The sequence below is a fragment of the Amphiura filiformis genome, chromosome 18 (assembly GCF_039555335.1).
Source record: "Amphiura filiformis chromosome 18, Afil_fr2py, whole genome shotgun sequence".
Taxonomy (NCBI): Eukaryota; Metazoa; Echinodermata; class Ophiuroidea; order Amphilepidida; family Amphiuridae; genus Amphiura; species Amphiura filiformis.
This window is the reverse complement of record NC_092645.1, coordinates 15,780,832-15,797,962: the sequence shown is the minus strand read 5'-3', so window position 1 is coordinate 15,797,962 and position 17,131 is coordinate 15,780,832. Positions and strand designations below refer to the sequence as shown.

At 37.0% G+C, this 17,131-nt stretch overlaps 2 protein-coding genes across 2 annotated transcripts; both read left to right on the top strand.

The window, feature by feature from the left end:
• Positions 1-1,010: 1,010 nt before the first annotated feature.
• LOC140139382 (lactadherin-like) lies at positions 1,011-13,604 on the top strand. The gene is made up of 6 exons (XM_072161151.1): positions 1,011-1,073; positions 1,815-2,090; positions 8,432-8,518; positions 10,209-10,519; positions 12,132-12,311; positions 13,415-13,604. Exons 2-5 carry the CDS (start codon positions 1,991-1,993, stop codon positions 12,249-12,251), a joined length of 618 nt encoding a protein of 205 aa, XP_072017252.1. The 5' UTR covers positions 1,011-1,073; positions 1,815-1,990; the 3' UTR covers positions 12,252-12,311; positions 13,415-13,604.
• Positions 13,605-14,982: 1,378 nt separating this feature from the next.
• On the top strand, positions 14,983-16,369 carry LOC140139381 (uncharacterized). The gene is made up of 3 exons (XM_072161150.1): positions 14,983-15,139; positions 15,704-15,882; positions 16,194-16,369. Exons 1-3 carry the CDS (start codon positions 15,018-15,020, stop codon positions 16,247-16,249), a joined length of 357 nt encoding a protein of 118 aa, XP_072017251.1. The 5' UTR covers positions 14,983-15,017; the 3' UTR covers positions 16,250-16,369.
• Positions 16,370-17,131: the final 762 nt, after the last annotated feature.

The window sequence follows — 17,131 nt, the reverse complement described above, 5'->3', positions numbered from 1 at the left end:
TTAGGAATTCAGACAACCCGCGTTTGAGCACAATTTTCCAAATTCTCCAAATTTGCGGGCATCAGAACAATAATAAAAGCATAAAATAACACATAAAGCAATTATTTTAGCAGATAATCGAGAAATTTTGAGTAATCAAGAATTAATCAAGACCTAATTGGGTTTTCCCTGGGCAATTTTCGTGATATTGCTCTGAAAATGCAATGTTTTATTAATGTAAACATATATTGCACTTTATTATGCAGGTCTTTTTCTTAAACCAGGATGTCGTTACTATCTTTTTCTTTTTTGTAGTACATTTTCTAAAAACGGCGTTTTTTGCATGAAGGTGCTTTAATGTCCCGTTTAAAAGCTCTTAAATGTTTGGGCCGGTAACTTTTCACCCGGGCCTGTAACTTTTCAGAGTGGCAGGCCCGGCTTTTTGAGGCAGATTTCTAACACTGGTATTAGGACCAATAACTTGTTTAATGTGAATTAATAAATTCGATATTAATGACTGTTAAAGAAACCTGCATAATTTTTGCAAAATGTGTATACATTTCAAAAAGTCCAAGTTCGATGGAAAAAATCATGTACAAGTACCTGTGTCTGGGTTCATGGATATGGGTAGGCATAAATTTAGGCATGACTAAAGCACTGTCGGGCCCCTTAAGTTGAATTAAAGGGTGAAACGTAGACTGATAAGTGACACATTAAATGTGCCTTACTTTTGGGTCTAACATTTCCTTCACCAGAAAATACTGCCATTTATCATGTTTATGGCATTTGCTGCTGAGAAAAAGAATGCATTTTTACATGGGGATTTACATGGGGATTTCAAGTACTTACATCTATGCATTTGTTTTAAGCAACTTTAATGTCAAGAAGGTTGAAAACGAACAAATTTGTGAAATGATTTGCTATTATTGTGTTTACCAGTTTGAGATATGCCCATTTTATAAGGGCACATTTTTGGAATCGTGTACACAAAGACCACACTGACAAATCATAACATTTCTCATTTCAGATGTGGTCGTGTTGGACGTGCACAAATCGCTTGAAAGTGGTATCATTACTTCTTTTCAGCATTCAAGGTATAATTTGTCGTATGAATTAAAATAATAATAATAATAAAGCACTTTATATCATCAACACATTTACAAATATGAATAGGATTTAATCTTCCCGAAAGAAGCCCTTTTCAGAGTGCTGAGCTTTAGGAACTCTGGCAAGTGCCATCTTTACAGCAACTAGACACATGATGATTACGAAAATGGAAGCTACCAGTGCTAGAATCCATCACAGAATTAATATATTCGACATTACTGTCTGTTAAAATGAGTTCTGCCACGACAGAATCATTTTAATAGTAATTTTATTAAACCATGTATGAGATGTAAGCGTCCTTTTATACGACGTAGTTCAGGCGAGGCAAGATTTCACTTTGACCTGAACTATTTGCATTTTTTTACTACTAGCAATGAATTTCTAAGAAGTCCCCATAGCACCATACTAAATATCCTCAGAAAACGTCAGAAAAATATTCCAATAATATTTAGATTTTTAAAAAAATGTATCAACGTTTTCCAACATGTAAACACATTTTAAACACGGAATAGCTATTCATATCTGGATGTTTTGTTACGTGGGTAATAGGGTAATATGACCTATCGAATAATTTTAAATTGTTGCCTATAGCTTGAGAACTATATGTCAGAGAAACTATACATTTTATGAATCCTTGTGTTGAGAGGAATACATTAGGATGGTTAGTGAAAAACTTTGGAAGATAAATGCCAGATTGCTTTGATAACTTGATGATATTTATTCATCAGCGTTGTCACCAATAGTCTCTTGTCACTTGTGCGTGCTAAAGCAACGACCGGATCCATCACGCGGCGGTGCACTGCGATGGTCGCTACCTTATAAAGAGAGATTTTATTGCCAACGAGTGGTAGCCCCTCGGAAGTTTATCCAAGCGTGTTCCCCCTATGTAGACGGTACCGGCAATATGAAACTATGGTTTGTGGATGATATTATAGCACTAACCAACCGTACAAATTGGAATCAAGAGGCACTTGATATCCTACTTGAACGACAGGAATACTGCGGTAAGTACATACTAGATTATTTCGTTAGTATACTATCCACAGAGGTTGCGTTGAAAAGAAAGAGCATGAATCCGTTTAAGTGTGCTTTGGGACAAGGTGATTTCTTCAGTCTATGTCAACGAGGTCGTGAGTAATTTGGAACATCATTGCGAGACAGGTGATTGTGCGTCGGTTGTTGAGGTCCGTCCATTCCAAGTTGTTTACTTATACATGCTGGTAACACTGGACTCCCTCGAATAATTATTGATGCACATCCTGGCCGCTAAACGTTGACTCATATAGATTTTATGTGTATCTTGTTTGGTAATTGGGTGCCACGAGGCAGAGCCAAATTCCATTTTGGGTTGGACCAGCGAGAGGTATAATTTGGACTTGACATCTTGTGAACAGGACCTAAAGCAGTAGCGTAGCCAGCGGGGGGGCAGGTGGGGCAGAGTGCCCCCCCTGACAAAAAATGAAAGAAAAAGTGCCCCTCTGACAAAAAATGAGAGAGAAAATCAGGAGGGCAAAGGAAAAGAAAAGGGCAAGGAGCCCTTTTCTAGCAAAATTCAGGGCCAAAATAGTGTAAAATACAAAATTTTCCGCAAATTGTAACAATAAAGCCCTTTTTAGCCGGATAATGGGCGAAAATAGTGTAAAATACCATTTTGTTTGCGCTGCGCTACGCGCACATCATCCCAATAAGGCCCTTTTCGGGAAGCTCGAAGACATACAGTCTCTATGTATTGTATGATGCAACTGCAATTTTTTTATTCTGTGCCCCCAAAATTTTATTTTGCCCCCCCCTGACCAAGAAAGCTGGCTACGCCCCTGACCTAAAGTACTCTTTTGCAGCTGTTAGTGACATTGTTAATGTGTTTACTCCATTTCATGTCATTGCTGAATGTAATACCTACATATGAGTGAGAATCAGTAGTATTGAGGGTGTTGCCACATAATGTATATGGTGTTGTAATATGTGAATTTTGCTTGTAAAATGCATATTATAACACTTGTTTGTGTTGAAATAGATGTCCCATGATGAGCCCCAGTTTGAAAGGGCGTCTAAGTCCTGGAAACTAACCGGGTCGTCAGCTTTTTTTTATTATTTCTCTGTAAACCAGTGCGTCGTCAGCGAAAAGACGAGTCTTAGTACCTTTGGAGATGTAGTCAGGCATGTCATTAATATGTACTAAAACGCAATGGACCAACCACAGTCCCCTGTGGCACACAAGATGTCACATCCAAGGCAGAAGATAGTTTCCTTCCAAGATGGCTCTTTGTTTACGTTGAGTGAGAAAATTTTGTAACCATCTGTGGATGTTTCCAGTGATCCCATAATGATTAAGTTTCTGGAAGAGGCGTTGATGAGACACACGGTCGAATGTCTTTGAAAAATCAAGGAGGACTGCGTCGACCTGTTTGTCGTTATTCAAGGATAAAACCAAGTCGTTAGTAATAACAACAGCACTTAATAATAAGTCCATACTTAAACCAAATTGAGTTAAGCTTGGGAAAGTGTTCCTTTACATAGGCCTGTCATATGTATGAAAGAACAACTCAAATTCATCCTCTGTGTCTATTGAGCATGTGAAAAATAGCATGTATGAAAGAATCACCCAATTCCATGATTTGAGTCTTGTAACACATTGATTAAAATCCAGTATGTATAAAAGTCCACTTGTAACACATTCATTGCTAGAAAGTGACTTTTGAAAAAAATGGGTTTAAAAAAGGAAAGTGTGTGGTTTATATTACATGGCAGAATGCTTATCAACATTATACATACCTGTGCGCTTTATTTTGTATTATCTTACTAGTGGTAATCTCATTCTAACATTGTTGTCTTTGTATATGATTCAAAAAACCACCAAAAGTCCAAAATTTAAAATGAACCCCACGAAGTCCCTGAAATGCTAATCGTCATACCTAATAATACAGGTTAATCCACTCATTTGCACGTAAAACTTACCATATTGACCAGGTAAATCTAACTGAAGGAATTAAAATGATACACAGGTTTTTCTCTCAAAATCACTTCCCATGGACTTAGGTGGCTTTTGTATTCATGTATTCATATATACAAAATATATACAAAAACAGCAACAATCAGTACAAGTGAGTTTTTAGGTTACTCTTGAAACTGTCTACGGTGGGGGAAACTCTGACGTTTAAAGGGACGTTGTTCCACAGTTTGGGTCCCTGTACACTGAAAGACATATCACCAATTAATCTGTTGCTCCTGGGGACAACTAGACGAGTTGCGTCTAACGCCGAGCGTAAACTCTCTCTCGTTGGGATATAGATCATCAAACAATCAGACAGGTAGATTGGTGACAGATCATTCAGTGACTTGTAGATGTATAAGAGGATTTTGAACATGATGCGTTTTTCGATGGGTAGCCAGTGGAGGGAGTCAAGAAGCTCGGATGACGAGTGGCGGCGAGGGACTTGGAATACATTGCGAGAAGCTCTGTTCTGTAAGCGCTGGAGACGAGCAATATCGGTAGACCTGCAACCAGATAGAAGAGCATTAGCTTAGTCTAATTTGGAGAAAACAGGTGCTCGCATTGCATTGCTACAAGTATCTTGGTAGATATAACGACGAATTCTGGATATATTCCAGAGGAAGAAATTTAAAGATTTACACAAGGAGGTTATGTAAGATGACATGTTCATTGCTGAATCAAAGGTTACGCCCAGAGTTTTGATTGTAGCTGAAAGTGTTATTACAGTACTACCAATGCTAATTGCAGTGTTGAGAAGGCGATGCATGTTATTTGAGGATGCAGCTATGAAAAAAATCAGTTTTGGAATCATTGAGTTTGAGTTTGTTTTGTGTCATCTAGCAACGTATTTCTTTCACACAAGATGACAGCTTGAACAGAGCACTAGCTGCTTCACCTGGAATACTGGGATTGAATATGAAATACAATTGAATATCATCTGCGTAGAGATGATATCAAATACCATGATTACGGATTATCGAGGAGACAGGTTGAGCATACATAGTAAATGCTTTTGGACCAATGACCGATCCTTGAGGAACGCCATAATTCAGACCAACTGCGTGTCACAGCCTCTTCTCTTCCTGAAGCCATGTTGGGAGTTGTGAAGAATATTATGGTTATCTAGATGACCCATATTATTGCTGGTGATGATGTGTTCCATCAGTTTACAGCAAATAGATGTTTAAGCTATAGGTCTGTAGTTGCTAGGAGCACTTCTACTACCTTTTTTGTGGATGGGTGAAATATGAGACATACGCCAGTCAGATGGTAAGTTACCGGTGAGAAGACTTTAGTTAAACAATGCAGATAGGATTGGTGCAAGTTCCTTTAGGGTCCTAGCTGGTATCTGGTCGGGTCCTGACGCCTTATTTGACTCCAATTTAGAAAGCAAATCACGGACACCCTCCGCTGAGATGATGAGAGGAGGTATATCTGGCGCAGGATCACCAAACGGGATTCTTCTGTCAGAAGCCGCAAGCACTTTTTGAAAAATGGCTTATAGCCAGCCAGCCTAGAAAAAAAATTGGTTTAAAAAATTGCAATTGCATACAATAAATGGACGAAAATCATTTTCCGTTTCCGACCCCCGAGGAGCGGCGGCGCTGGCGTAGTGAAAACATGACGCAGGAGCAGCGAGCTCGAACCAATCTGCGGAGGAGGGAAAGGCGTCCGAGAAGCTTCGGCCCCAATCCCCCTACGGTTCAAGATCTGCGGAAACAGGCGCGGGATGCCGGCCTTCAAGGTTATTCCCTCTTGCAAAAAGCCGATTTGGTTCAATTTTTGCGGGATAACCACGCGATGGAACATGAGCCCCCCCCCCCACAGCCATCTCTCTAGATTCTAGAATCGGCGTCCGCGTTAAGGCATTTTGCGAATCAGTACGCGATGCCGGGGCTGCCTGGTCATACGCCGGAAACGTTTTTGCAAGAGACTAGGCGACTTGTCCTTGGAGTCCTTGGAGAAAACTGCCGAATAAAAGCGAAGACGATTCTTCGCTGCATGATGAAGAAGACTAACCTCGAAACTGGGGAAGAAGTCAGAAAGGAGGCTGCATTTCATTCCGAACAAAAGACCATACTGGAGGCTACCGATCTTGACGAGGTCTACGATGCCTGGTCGGCAAAAATTCTCGAGCATATTTCTACCTATCAAAACAGCGGCAGCGGGTGGACTTTCGAGTCGATTTCGGTCCTTGAGCTTCACACTGTGGAGTACGACCCGTTGGGCGGCTCCTCGTACATCCCTCTCCCCGAGTCTTTAGCGTTAACCTCAAAAATGAAGACGACGCGTGCTTCAAGTGGGCCGTCACAAGGGCGAAGCATATGGTTGACAAAAACGCAGAACGCATCGACAAGGCCCTTCGAGCAAAAGCCGCCGAGTTCGACTGGGATGGCGTAGCATTTCCGACGCCCTTTCCGACATCGGCAAATTCGAGAGAAAAAATCCGACCATTTCGGTGAACGTGCACGGTTTTGACGGAAAGAAGGTTTATCCTCTTCGGATTAGCAATCTCGATTGCCAACGCGAGGTCGATTTGCTTCTTATTTCCGACGAAGAAAAGCAACACTACTGCGTCGTCAAAAGTTTAAGCAGATTGCTGAAAACCCAGGTGTCAAACAAGAAGGTTGTTCGGCACTTTTGTCGAAGGTGCTACGCGTCCTACATTTCAAAGAAGCGACTGGCCGTGCACACGGATTTCTGTCGGCTGCACGAATCGGCGAGGATCGATATGCCGGTAAAGGGCTCCGTCCAGGAATTCAAGAACCATATCAGGTCGCAAAAAGTTTCTATGTATTAGAATACTTTCATACATTCTGCTTAAGAGCAGTATCTCAGCTTATTTTATAAATGCTAGAAAATGTTGAGAGTATGTTATTAGAAAATATTTCGTAAAATATCTTGTCAGCAAAAACTTTTGCATAAAGTTTTCAAATATGCTTTCTGAATGATATTAAAACGTTTTATACCCGACATATAAATATTTTTTATATAACGTTTTGTGTTTTCTGGGGTAAAACAATAAAATCAAAAACCTCAGGTGTAAACATTTTTAAACGCGCAAAAAACTAAAATATAAGGCCATATTTTGGCCAAATTCCGTGTGCCGAGAGAAAGGTCATTTTAGCCAATTTCGAATTTGTTTTTGATTTCTGGTCACTATTTCGTGGGTATAGTGCACGACCAATGTAAGTGGATATTGCATAGTTTTGTAGGAGCAGCAATTTTGTGTTTCAAGTTTGGACTCGAAATCCCAATGACGCTTAGCAAAAGCCATGCAGCAATAACGTGAACAAGAGCTGACAAAAATATCACGGAACACAAGGAATGTAAAAAGTACAATCTATTATTCGTTCTTGAAAGAACAAAATTAATCTCGCAAGTTTGAATATGAATTTAATAAACAAGTTGGCCAAATGCAATGACACTAGACAGTTAAGGGCATATGGAGCTAAACTGTTGAAAGGACTGCAAATCACAGCATGTCTGATCTCAAGCAATGTTAGTGACTTAGCCAAATTAATCTATGAAAAGCATATCAAATTATACCACTCGCGATAAATAAAATACCAAGTACACATGGAAAGGATATTTAAAGTCGTCGTAACATGAATACTAGAGTATCGTCACGTCATGAGCATCGCACAGTGCCATCGCCCCGATATCTTCAAGGCAGAAATCGCCATGATGGTAGATCGAATCCACTTGTTTCAACAGCCACCCATGGCTATTTTGTTCCGACCTGTTAAATAGTTTTGAGACGCATATTGGGCCGAGGGATATCCGGGTTATTGACAACAGCTTGGTCACTGCCCTCTGTAGATGTCAGTGAGCCAGGTACGTCACTTGCATTAGACTGCCTTGACCAGTGGTCTGACTGTGGCTGGTACCGTGTGTATGGATACCGTAACCCGAGTGTTAAAGAATGAGGGAAGCTGTCATCTTTTTTTGTTCTGCACATATAAAATCTGAATTTTTGGCAGTTTTTTTATTTCAAAACTCACGGTTGTTTGTCAATACGCTCGCTAATTACTATCATGCTCTTTCAACACATATATTCAAGTACAAGCCTTATAAATGGCTTCTTTAGAAACCAAAAATTACCGGAGATATTCATCATTTTCAGCGATGTCGCTGTGCATCGTGCATTTCAGTCTAGATTGAAACCAATCATATGATTCCAAAACACGTAGTAACGCCTAGTTCAAATAACGGATAGATGAAATGAAGACGGAAGGCAAGACTTCTCACTTCCAAGTCAAACAATAGAGTATTCTTATAAATATTTACCTATTTTACCAATTCGCAGCAACTCACTACTCTAACTGGCTTTATAAATGCACTTTTTCCCAGTTCCATGTCCAGCTCAGTTTGAGATAGAAAAACCCACGGACACATCGTCGTGCTCAGCCTGCTACATCGACCACATTTATAATGAAGGTAGGGACAAGATATCTTGTAGATCATCATGATCTACCTACAATCTTGTAAATAAGTCTTGGAGCGCTTGCTGGTAAATAACGGAAAACTGTCACCCCTTCCCCCATACAATGTTGAGAAATGACAATGTATTCAGCGGGTTCCCAATGTGTCCAACATTGATTGATGGGGAGGGGGAAGGGTAAATCATTGTTGTAGAAGTCATGTTGTTCCCAAGCACAATATACGTCATTTCCATGATCATACAAAATTCTGGACGGAATTTACGGCAGAGTGAGCAAAGCGTTCCAATACTTTTCAAGATTGTAGATGCTACCGAACATGTTTAATAGTAGAGGCCACTTCGGTCTATCTGCTCTAGTTAAGGTTTTCGTGCATCATTTTCAGACAAAGGTGACAGCCGGGTTTAAATTGATTAACCCGGCTGGCATTTCTGAAAAGTGACATGACCCAAAATGCCAATTATTAAAACAGATATAACGTTAAAAGTAAACATTGTATAAATTTCATATTTGATGTGGAGAATAAATATCACATGTATATTAAATATTTGTCAACAAAAAAAATCCTTTATATATCTTGATGCAAAATGTTGGGTGAAATGCATTATTTTGATGATTTTGGTCAATTTGCACCAAAAAAAGTTAATTTTTAACAAAAATTTTAAATGTTTGAAATAAAAAGTATACCAATGCATTGATATGAATGTGTACATCAAACAAGTTAATCATGAAAACTTCCTGAAACCAAAGGTTTTTGATTTATGACCTCTTGAAAATCGAAGATGAACATAGAATGATCGTTTTTGGTAGTTTGGGCATCAGAAACGACTAAAAATGGTGGAAATTGTGGTTGCTATGGTAACGGACCAAACCGTGACTTCTGCAACTATCCTTTAATAATTATTGTGGAACTAGTTTGTATAAATAATATTAGTTGCAATAAAAACTTAGCATGTAAGCAATAAGAATTTTGAAAAAAAAAAGCATTTTGTGCTGACCTTTGATTTTCAAAAGGTCATAGGTCCAAAGCCTTTGTTTTTAGGAAGTTGCCATAAATCACTTTTTTGATATACACATTCATACACATATTATTTAGTGCAAACAAATTAAAGTTGCAGTAATTTTTTTTTTTTTTTAGTTATGCTACTTTAACATTTGACATTTTTGGGTAAAAATTGAAATAAAAAGGCATAAAAAACACATTTGTAAACCAAAATATCTCAATTCATGCCACTTTTCAGAATTGCCAGCCGGGTTAAAAAGAAAAAGGAGACTCTGACGATTAATTTAACCCGGCTGGCACCTTTGTCCCAAACTAATGCACGACCCTATGTAGCCACAAAGTGGCCTCTCTACTGTAATGTATGTAGTGTTTTCATTATATAAACTATTTGCAATTAGCCATTTAATGCGTATTTCTGGAATATGATCCAAGTCGCCGCGATTCGCCAAAAGTCTTAAGTATAATTATTGTATGCGATGAAAAAGGCAGTCACTTGATTTCTTATTTTTTATTACGTTTTATATTTGTTGTTTTTGTTCGTATTGTTTTGTTTTTGTTTGTTCTTGATTAATTGATTGATTGATTTTTCTTATCTATCGCGCTTTATGTCTCCCTGTCTCTTCACGGAGGAAAAGCGTAACAATTTAGCTGCGACATTTTTGTATTAAGAATTTTTTTTTTGTAGTTCGCCCTGGATTACCTAAAGCATTAGGAATGGAAAATGGATACATTGCTGACAATCAGATCAAAAGCTCTGGTCACAACTATAATAGACGACCAAAATATGCAAGATTAAACGGACCAAGTCATTGGGGTAGCAACATACTATCGCATATTTGGATACAAGTTGATCTATTGTCTGAATTAATTGTCACTGGGATACAAACTCAAGGCTCAGCAACTAACAATAAATATGTGAAAACTCTTGCAATTGAAAGAGGATATAACGTCTCATCTTTGACCCCAATAACGATGACTGGTTCCAATATCACAAAGGTAACATTAACAAAACAAAAGAAACAAAACAAAAAAACACGGGCACGTTTGTTTTATCCATATGAAGGGGTTTATCTTAAGGATAATTTTAAATTGAAAAACAACAACAACAGCTATTTGCCTTCAAAGAGTTTGGATGCTCCGCGGGCCCTGCATGCTGGCATACAAAAGAACTTATGATTTTAAAGAAGAAGTACGGTATGAAAAAAAATCATTTGAAGCGCATACTAAACACAGCCTTATCCAAACGCCTGACAATGAATCGGAAGTATAGATTTTATAAAAATTTTTATCAAAGTTTAAAAGGTCTACCAATGTTAGTCAGTTATAATTATTTTGTAATATACCCTGTGTAATTTAATTTTGATTATTTATATACTTAAGTCCACTAATAGCAAGGAATTGCACCGGGAGTTTAGACATAACAGGATATTACAATAAAATACATGCTTTTATTTTTGATGTTCATAACAAATTTACTGTTAGAGATTGTTAAGTACCATTTTAGGAAATGTACGAAGTGCTTGATGATTTTTAGCCAAAGTACTTAAGTACAAAGTCGATATATTGATTTATCTGATAATCAATTTACCAGGATCACATTTTTTATCACGCCACCTCATCCCAAAATACATTTCCTATAAACATGCCCAACTTTAGTCATATATCTCTTCTCATTAACTTCCTACAATATGTTTTAAACTTTCGAAGGGCTGTAACTTAAAACAAATATGGACTCACTTTTTGCGGTCATGTCTTCATTTAAAATGATGCAATGCAATGAACACAGTGTAATATAGGGATTTCCAAGATACATAGTTATGATTGAATTTGTTCTGACCAGAATGGATCTATCCAAAAATATTCTTACAAACAAAGTCAAGCATGATTACTTAAAAGGGTGTTCTCATCTCTCATGAAAGTATTTTAACATGTAAGAAAACAATCACGGTTTCAAATATTTTTCTAGGGAGACTCCTGTTTTAATATTTGGGGGCTATCCACGTTTGCTATTGTTAGCAATATCAAAATATTTAGAGAAAGAAAAGCCTTGTTTTTGTCAAAAATAACACATATTTGACCACACATTATAAATAAATATTAAAACCCTTACAGCTCGACGAAATGTGTGTTCTACTATTACATTTATTCTAAACGACAGCAATCTCCATACTGTAATTCCTGAGAAAATGTAAATAATACAGCAATATCTCATTTCAGCATCTTATTTCCCTTAATAAATCGACACTCTTCAGCCAGTGGCATCATCCATAATTTTTATGCTAATGTTGTTACGTAATCAAGTGTGCGATATCAGTTTTGCATTTATACAAATGTACAATGTTTATGTGATCATAGAGAAATGACTTAAACTATTCCATATATGGGGTCACAAGAGAACTTGCATTACATTCTGACCGACCCTCGTACAACAACAATATCTAATTATTATAACTGCCAAGAGAAAGGCATACGGACTACAGACCTCTGGATAAAGGTCGGTTGAGTATATGGATTAAATACATTTTCATCGTGATTTCCGTTGGTATTCGATTTCTAACAGCCTGACATTTCCTAATTGTGCTTACTTTTGAGGTATTTTCTCCTTTAGATTTTCACCGCGAATCAGAATAATCATACCGTGGTTAACATTACATTCCCCAAGCCAGTTGTGGCTCGTTATGTTCGAATTGTCGTAAAGTCATACAAAGGATGCCCTGTATGCGGCTAGAAATCACCGGCTATGATTGCACCTGCCCTTATGGACTTACAGATGGATATTGTGCTAAAGGTATGTGTACCTATTTTGAACTTATATAGTGAAGCTCATTATGTAACACAGGAAAGAAAAAGAGCAAGGTACACCAACTTGATGTGGGTAAACAAGTAAAATACAGACTAGACAGTATGCAGTTGGACAATAACAGGAAATGTAGGCATCAAAAAAGTAAAAATCACCATATAAACAGATACGATAAACCAAACAACCAATGCAGACACAAAACCTGCCAAGTTCGATGGCCACAAATTGCCAATTCCAGAGCCCACAGAAGTGTCAGGAAAACAGACAACAGTACACTGGAAGCGATGATAATCACTGTGCACATAACAGACATAAATCAACCGACGTTTCGAGCAGTTGAACTGTTCTGTTTTCAGGGTCAGACAACAAAATATAAAAGAAACAACGTACTGGTATACAGTGCAAAAAATAACACTTTAAAGAACCTTTCAGCACAAAATTGTATAAACACCGTATGTTTCAACTAAACTTCCAGGTGATAGGCATGTCTAAATGATGCACACCTGGTCACGACCGTGATTTGAAAACAGCCGAAATCCAGCCATTGGTGATTTTTTGTTGATGATTGTGATGATAGTATTTCAAAATAAATACTGTCTGAAAGTTTTGAACTGTAATGCCATCTGCATCTTGTAAACTATGATCACTTTCCGACAAGACATTGAATTTTAAATGACGATGTCTCATTTTTAACTCGGACTTCCAACGAAAAAACAAACAAACCAATGGCTGAAAACTAATTTATCTCTATTTTTAGTAATAATGTAAAAAAAAAATAAAAAAAAAACATTACTCCTGTCTAGAAATACCTCTTTAACACACCACGTCTCTGTGCTTAGGCTATTATAAGCCAACGCTGGATCCTTTACCTTTTGGCGGTTCGATGAGAAAATAAAAAACAACAAAAAGTCAAGGGATTCACAGAATGCCTCCACAACAATATCAATGAATAGTTCTCGGTACAACTGCTACTGATCGTATTCTTTATAATTATGATTGTTATACACTTTATCACTTTATACCATCGGATAAAAGTGAGCATTCATCTTTTGCGCGAACAGTGTTCATATAATATTGTTCTTTTTAAACAGAACCTGGATGGCAGCTAGTGTTCAAAGCTGTAGCTGGTGTTACTACATCAACTATTGACGATGGAACATTTGATATAAACGATCCATATCAAGTATGGGACCGACCTGAACCATGTAATGAAGATAACGTTGAAGCACGTCAACTGAATACGAATTTTAAGGGACATTACAAAACTTCCTCGGCTCTTCACTGGGAGACACAGAATATACGAAAGGTGTGAATTAAGTGTTTTTTTTTTTTGTAATCATTTGGTACATTAATCTTGATCTTGAGTATGTTATACATTGTTGGTGAACTTTTTTCTGAAAAAAAAGGAAAAAACCTATTTACATAAAGGGAAAACTAATGTTTCCTTTTTTCACATATTGTTTTTTCTTTTTCAAATCGTCGAAGTTATGCAACGGAATGTTTTGTAATTTTATGTAGGAATTATATGACTAAAAACAATATTGCTGTAGGAAAATATGACCAATTAAAAAAATATATTTGACCGACCAAAGTTTTTCAATCTTTATAAATTATACAAGTAAAAGTTGACAACTGCCATGATCAAACATATTAGTACATGGCGCTGTTTGGTAATATTTGAGTAATCATTTTGTCTTGCTACGTTAGTGGAACCAAACTAGAATTTGTTTCATTTTTTATGCCCCTATGCTCCCCATTATCTAAAATGTGTTCTCTCATATTTTAAGATACCTCACATTGTTCCTCTCATTAGTAGGAGTAAAAAGTCGATTTTCATATTGCACTAGGGTAATTTAGTTAAGGAGTTACAGAGTAAATTAGGTCAAATGTCAAATATCATCTCATGCGCTGGCAAACAACAAACAACACTGAATCAAATGTAACTTGTCTCAAACTATACCCCTCTCGGGATATGATATAGGAAATTAATTTGTTTGAGAAATATTTAACCTCAGAATCGGATAAAATCGTGGGTCAAACGTTATGCATGTATAATTGTACATACATGACAACTGCCTCTTTTTTTATTTCCTAGCCATGAGAGGAACAATTTGAGATACATAACAACATGATAGGACAGTTTTTGAGTTTTGGCCCCATTATAACCTTCGACCCCTTGTGGGAAGCGTAGGGGGTATGTAGACAATGGAACCGATTCTTGTTTTATTATATGAGGTGTAAGGATGCCAAAAACATCGGTTCCACCAATATAGCCCAAACACGTAGCGCATTATATAGGGCATAAAACGTTTGTATTGCCCTTAAAGCTCAAAAGTCAGGGTCGGTCGGTCGGTATCTTTTTTAATATTTTGCCACAAGTTCTCCACAAAATGTCAGCCAATTTGTTTTTATCAGACTTGCGCGGTGCAAGTTACAAACAGGGAAAACATTATAATAATTTTATATCAAACATATGAAAACCTAATATGAAAAAACAAATAACGAAAAAAAAACACGCGACCCTATTTTTTTCAGATTTTAGGGTCTGTTTAGGGACTGACAATACAAACGTATCAATGGACTTTAATTATGCCTAAATTAGGGAAAATCTTACGTTGTAAGTTTGAGGCTTTACCATTTTTTTTTAAATTGCAGGTCAAAGTAGCACTTTTAAACGAGACTGCTGATGAGATCATGGGTCTAAAATTTAATGGAGTGCGCTCTAACCATCTGAACTGGTTTTCAAGGAGCCGTTTGCTTTCGGCGCCTTATGTGGATATGTGTGATGGGAATCGAACTTGCTTTTCTGCATCCGGGTAAGGAAAATGAGTTTATCGATGGTTTAAGACAGGAAACCCTTATCTGCAATAAGCGATATAAAGTGCTGGGAAGTCAAAATAGCTTTTCTGTGTTATAGTGAGGACAAAATATTTAATGATATCGACGTTGTTTTTTGATGGAAAATTGCGAATAACTATACTCTTTTTAATTATTTAGACTTTCCCTATCTTGGCTGGTGGCTTCCTCAGAATGACCACTGGGGTCCATTGCTTTTCCCTCGTATTTAACTATGTTTGATATTAACCAAATCAAATACTCATAAGCAAAGTCATCATTTTACCTTCAAACACTTGTTTCTTTCAGCATAGCGTTATACGCGTACTGGGTTTCGATGTGCTTCCAAGACAAACCATATCAAAATGCAGACTAAAACTCAGAATACAGACTAAAATAGCTCGTCCAATTCCATCTGCAATATCAATATGATAAATTAAGTTTAGTTAAAATAAAACAAAGTTTAATTATACAGTTTGTTTACATTCATTCCCAATTGTTTTTAGTATTCATTTGTTTGTATTCATTTATTTGTAAATTTTAAGTCATGGTTTATTAGGTAGACAATGGTTCGTCAACAAGATGTATACAGGATGTACGGAGGACTCGGGATGGATGGTTACAACTTACTCATCCAATGCAAGTTGTGATTGGGAAAGCACACAAATCGCCAAACCAGAGTTTATGTACAGTAAAAGGAACACTTCTACCGTCTGGAATACAGGTAAGGAAGAGCAGGGTGACTTTAAGATAGATACTGTTCAGAGGTTCGAACCATGAAAACAGAAGCTTAGAACCTGGAACTTATTTATCATAATTACACTTTTGGTCACAAAATCTACGTTGCGTTTGCTAATTCACATAATGAGAAAATGGCGAACGATTAAGCAAGTTATAATCTACTCGAGCGATGTATTAGGAAGGAGGGTTGATTTTCAAACTAGTTTCAAAGTGTTACCATAGTTTCTTGAATCAGAGAAGCTTGAATTATTATCATGTATTCACTTGATTGTTTCAATTTTTATTATATTACAGGAGACGTAGGAAAAGCCAGTATGTTAGCTATCTTCGTCAGCACAATCGACGACTAGGAGTAGTATACGTAATATTGTGATAAAATTAAAAATAGGATCAAAATTGGACTTTATTTCATAAACAGCTGTAAAAGTAAAAGTGCAAGGTGGTTGTTTATATTGTGTTATTTTATTAGTCTTTACCACTACAAGCCATAGTAGTTTTTTTCTTTGAAAAACAAAGCAAAACATTGAAATGCAAAGAAGGAAAAAAGACCTTAAACATGTTTATGTCAAATATTTAAAGAAATAGATACAATTAAACCACGGAGCTACACAAATTAATAACTTCTGCATTTAACCTATTTTATGATTTACTTACACATTAACATGTAGAGTTTGAAGAATATTTCAGGATAATTCCTGGAAACATACACACAAGTTTTACATTTAAGGGTGCACACCAGTAAATAGCTCCCATTGACTTTCTGTACAAACAGGGTCCAGGAAAACGTCATTTTCTTGACTCCAGAGCGACTCAGTTCTTCAAAACTTACTTTTTCTGCAAGTCAAAGGTCAGATGAAGTCATCTATTGTAGAAATTATATACGGAGTCCAGCATTTTTTCCAGGAAAATGCCGACTAGATCACCCTATAGCCCATACAGCGTACGCCACCTCACAAATAGCTTGGTGTTTCTGAAATGTAACACATTTTGAAAGTTTAGCCAAATTGTAATAAAAAGTCAGATCCTGCTCATTTTTCACAGACAATCTATTTCCCAGGCCTAAATGAGGATTAAATATGAATAAGGGCATAATAGTTGGGTTTTAAGCCTTTTCTAATGGATTTAATTCAGTCATATTGCACGTTTCCTCGTTTAAAACACTGATTTTTTCCTCACAGGGTGTAGGAGGCTTGTATTTACTGGTGTGCACTCTAAAGGGATTGGGCAATCTT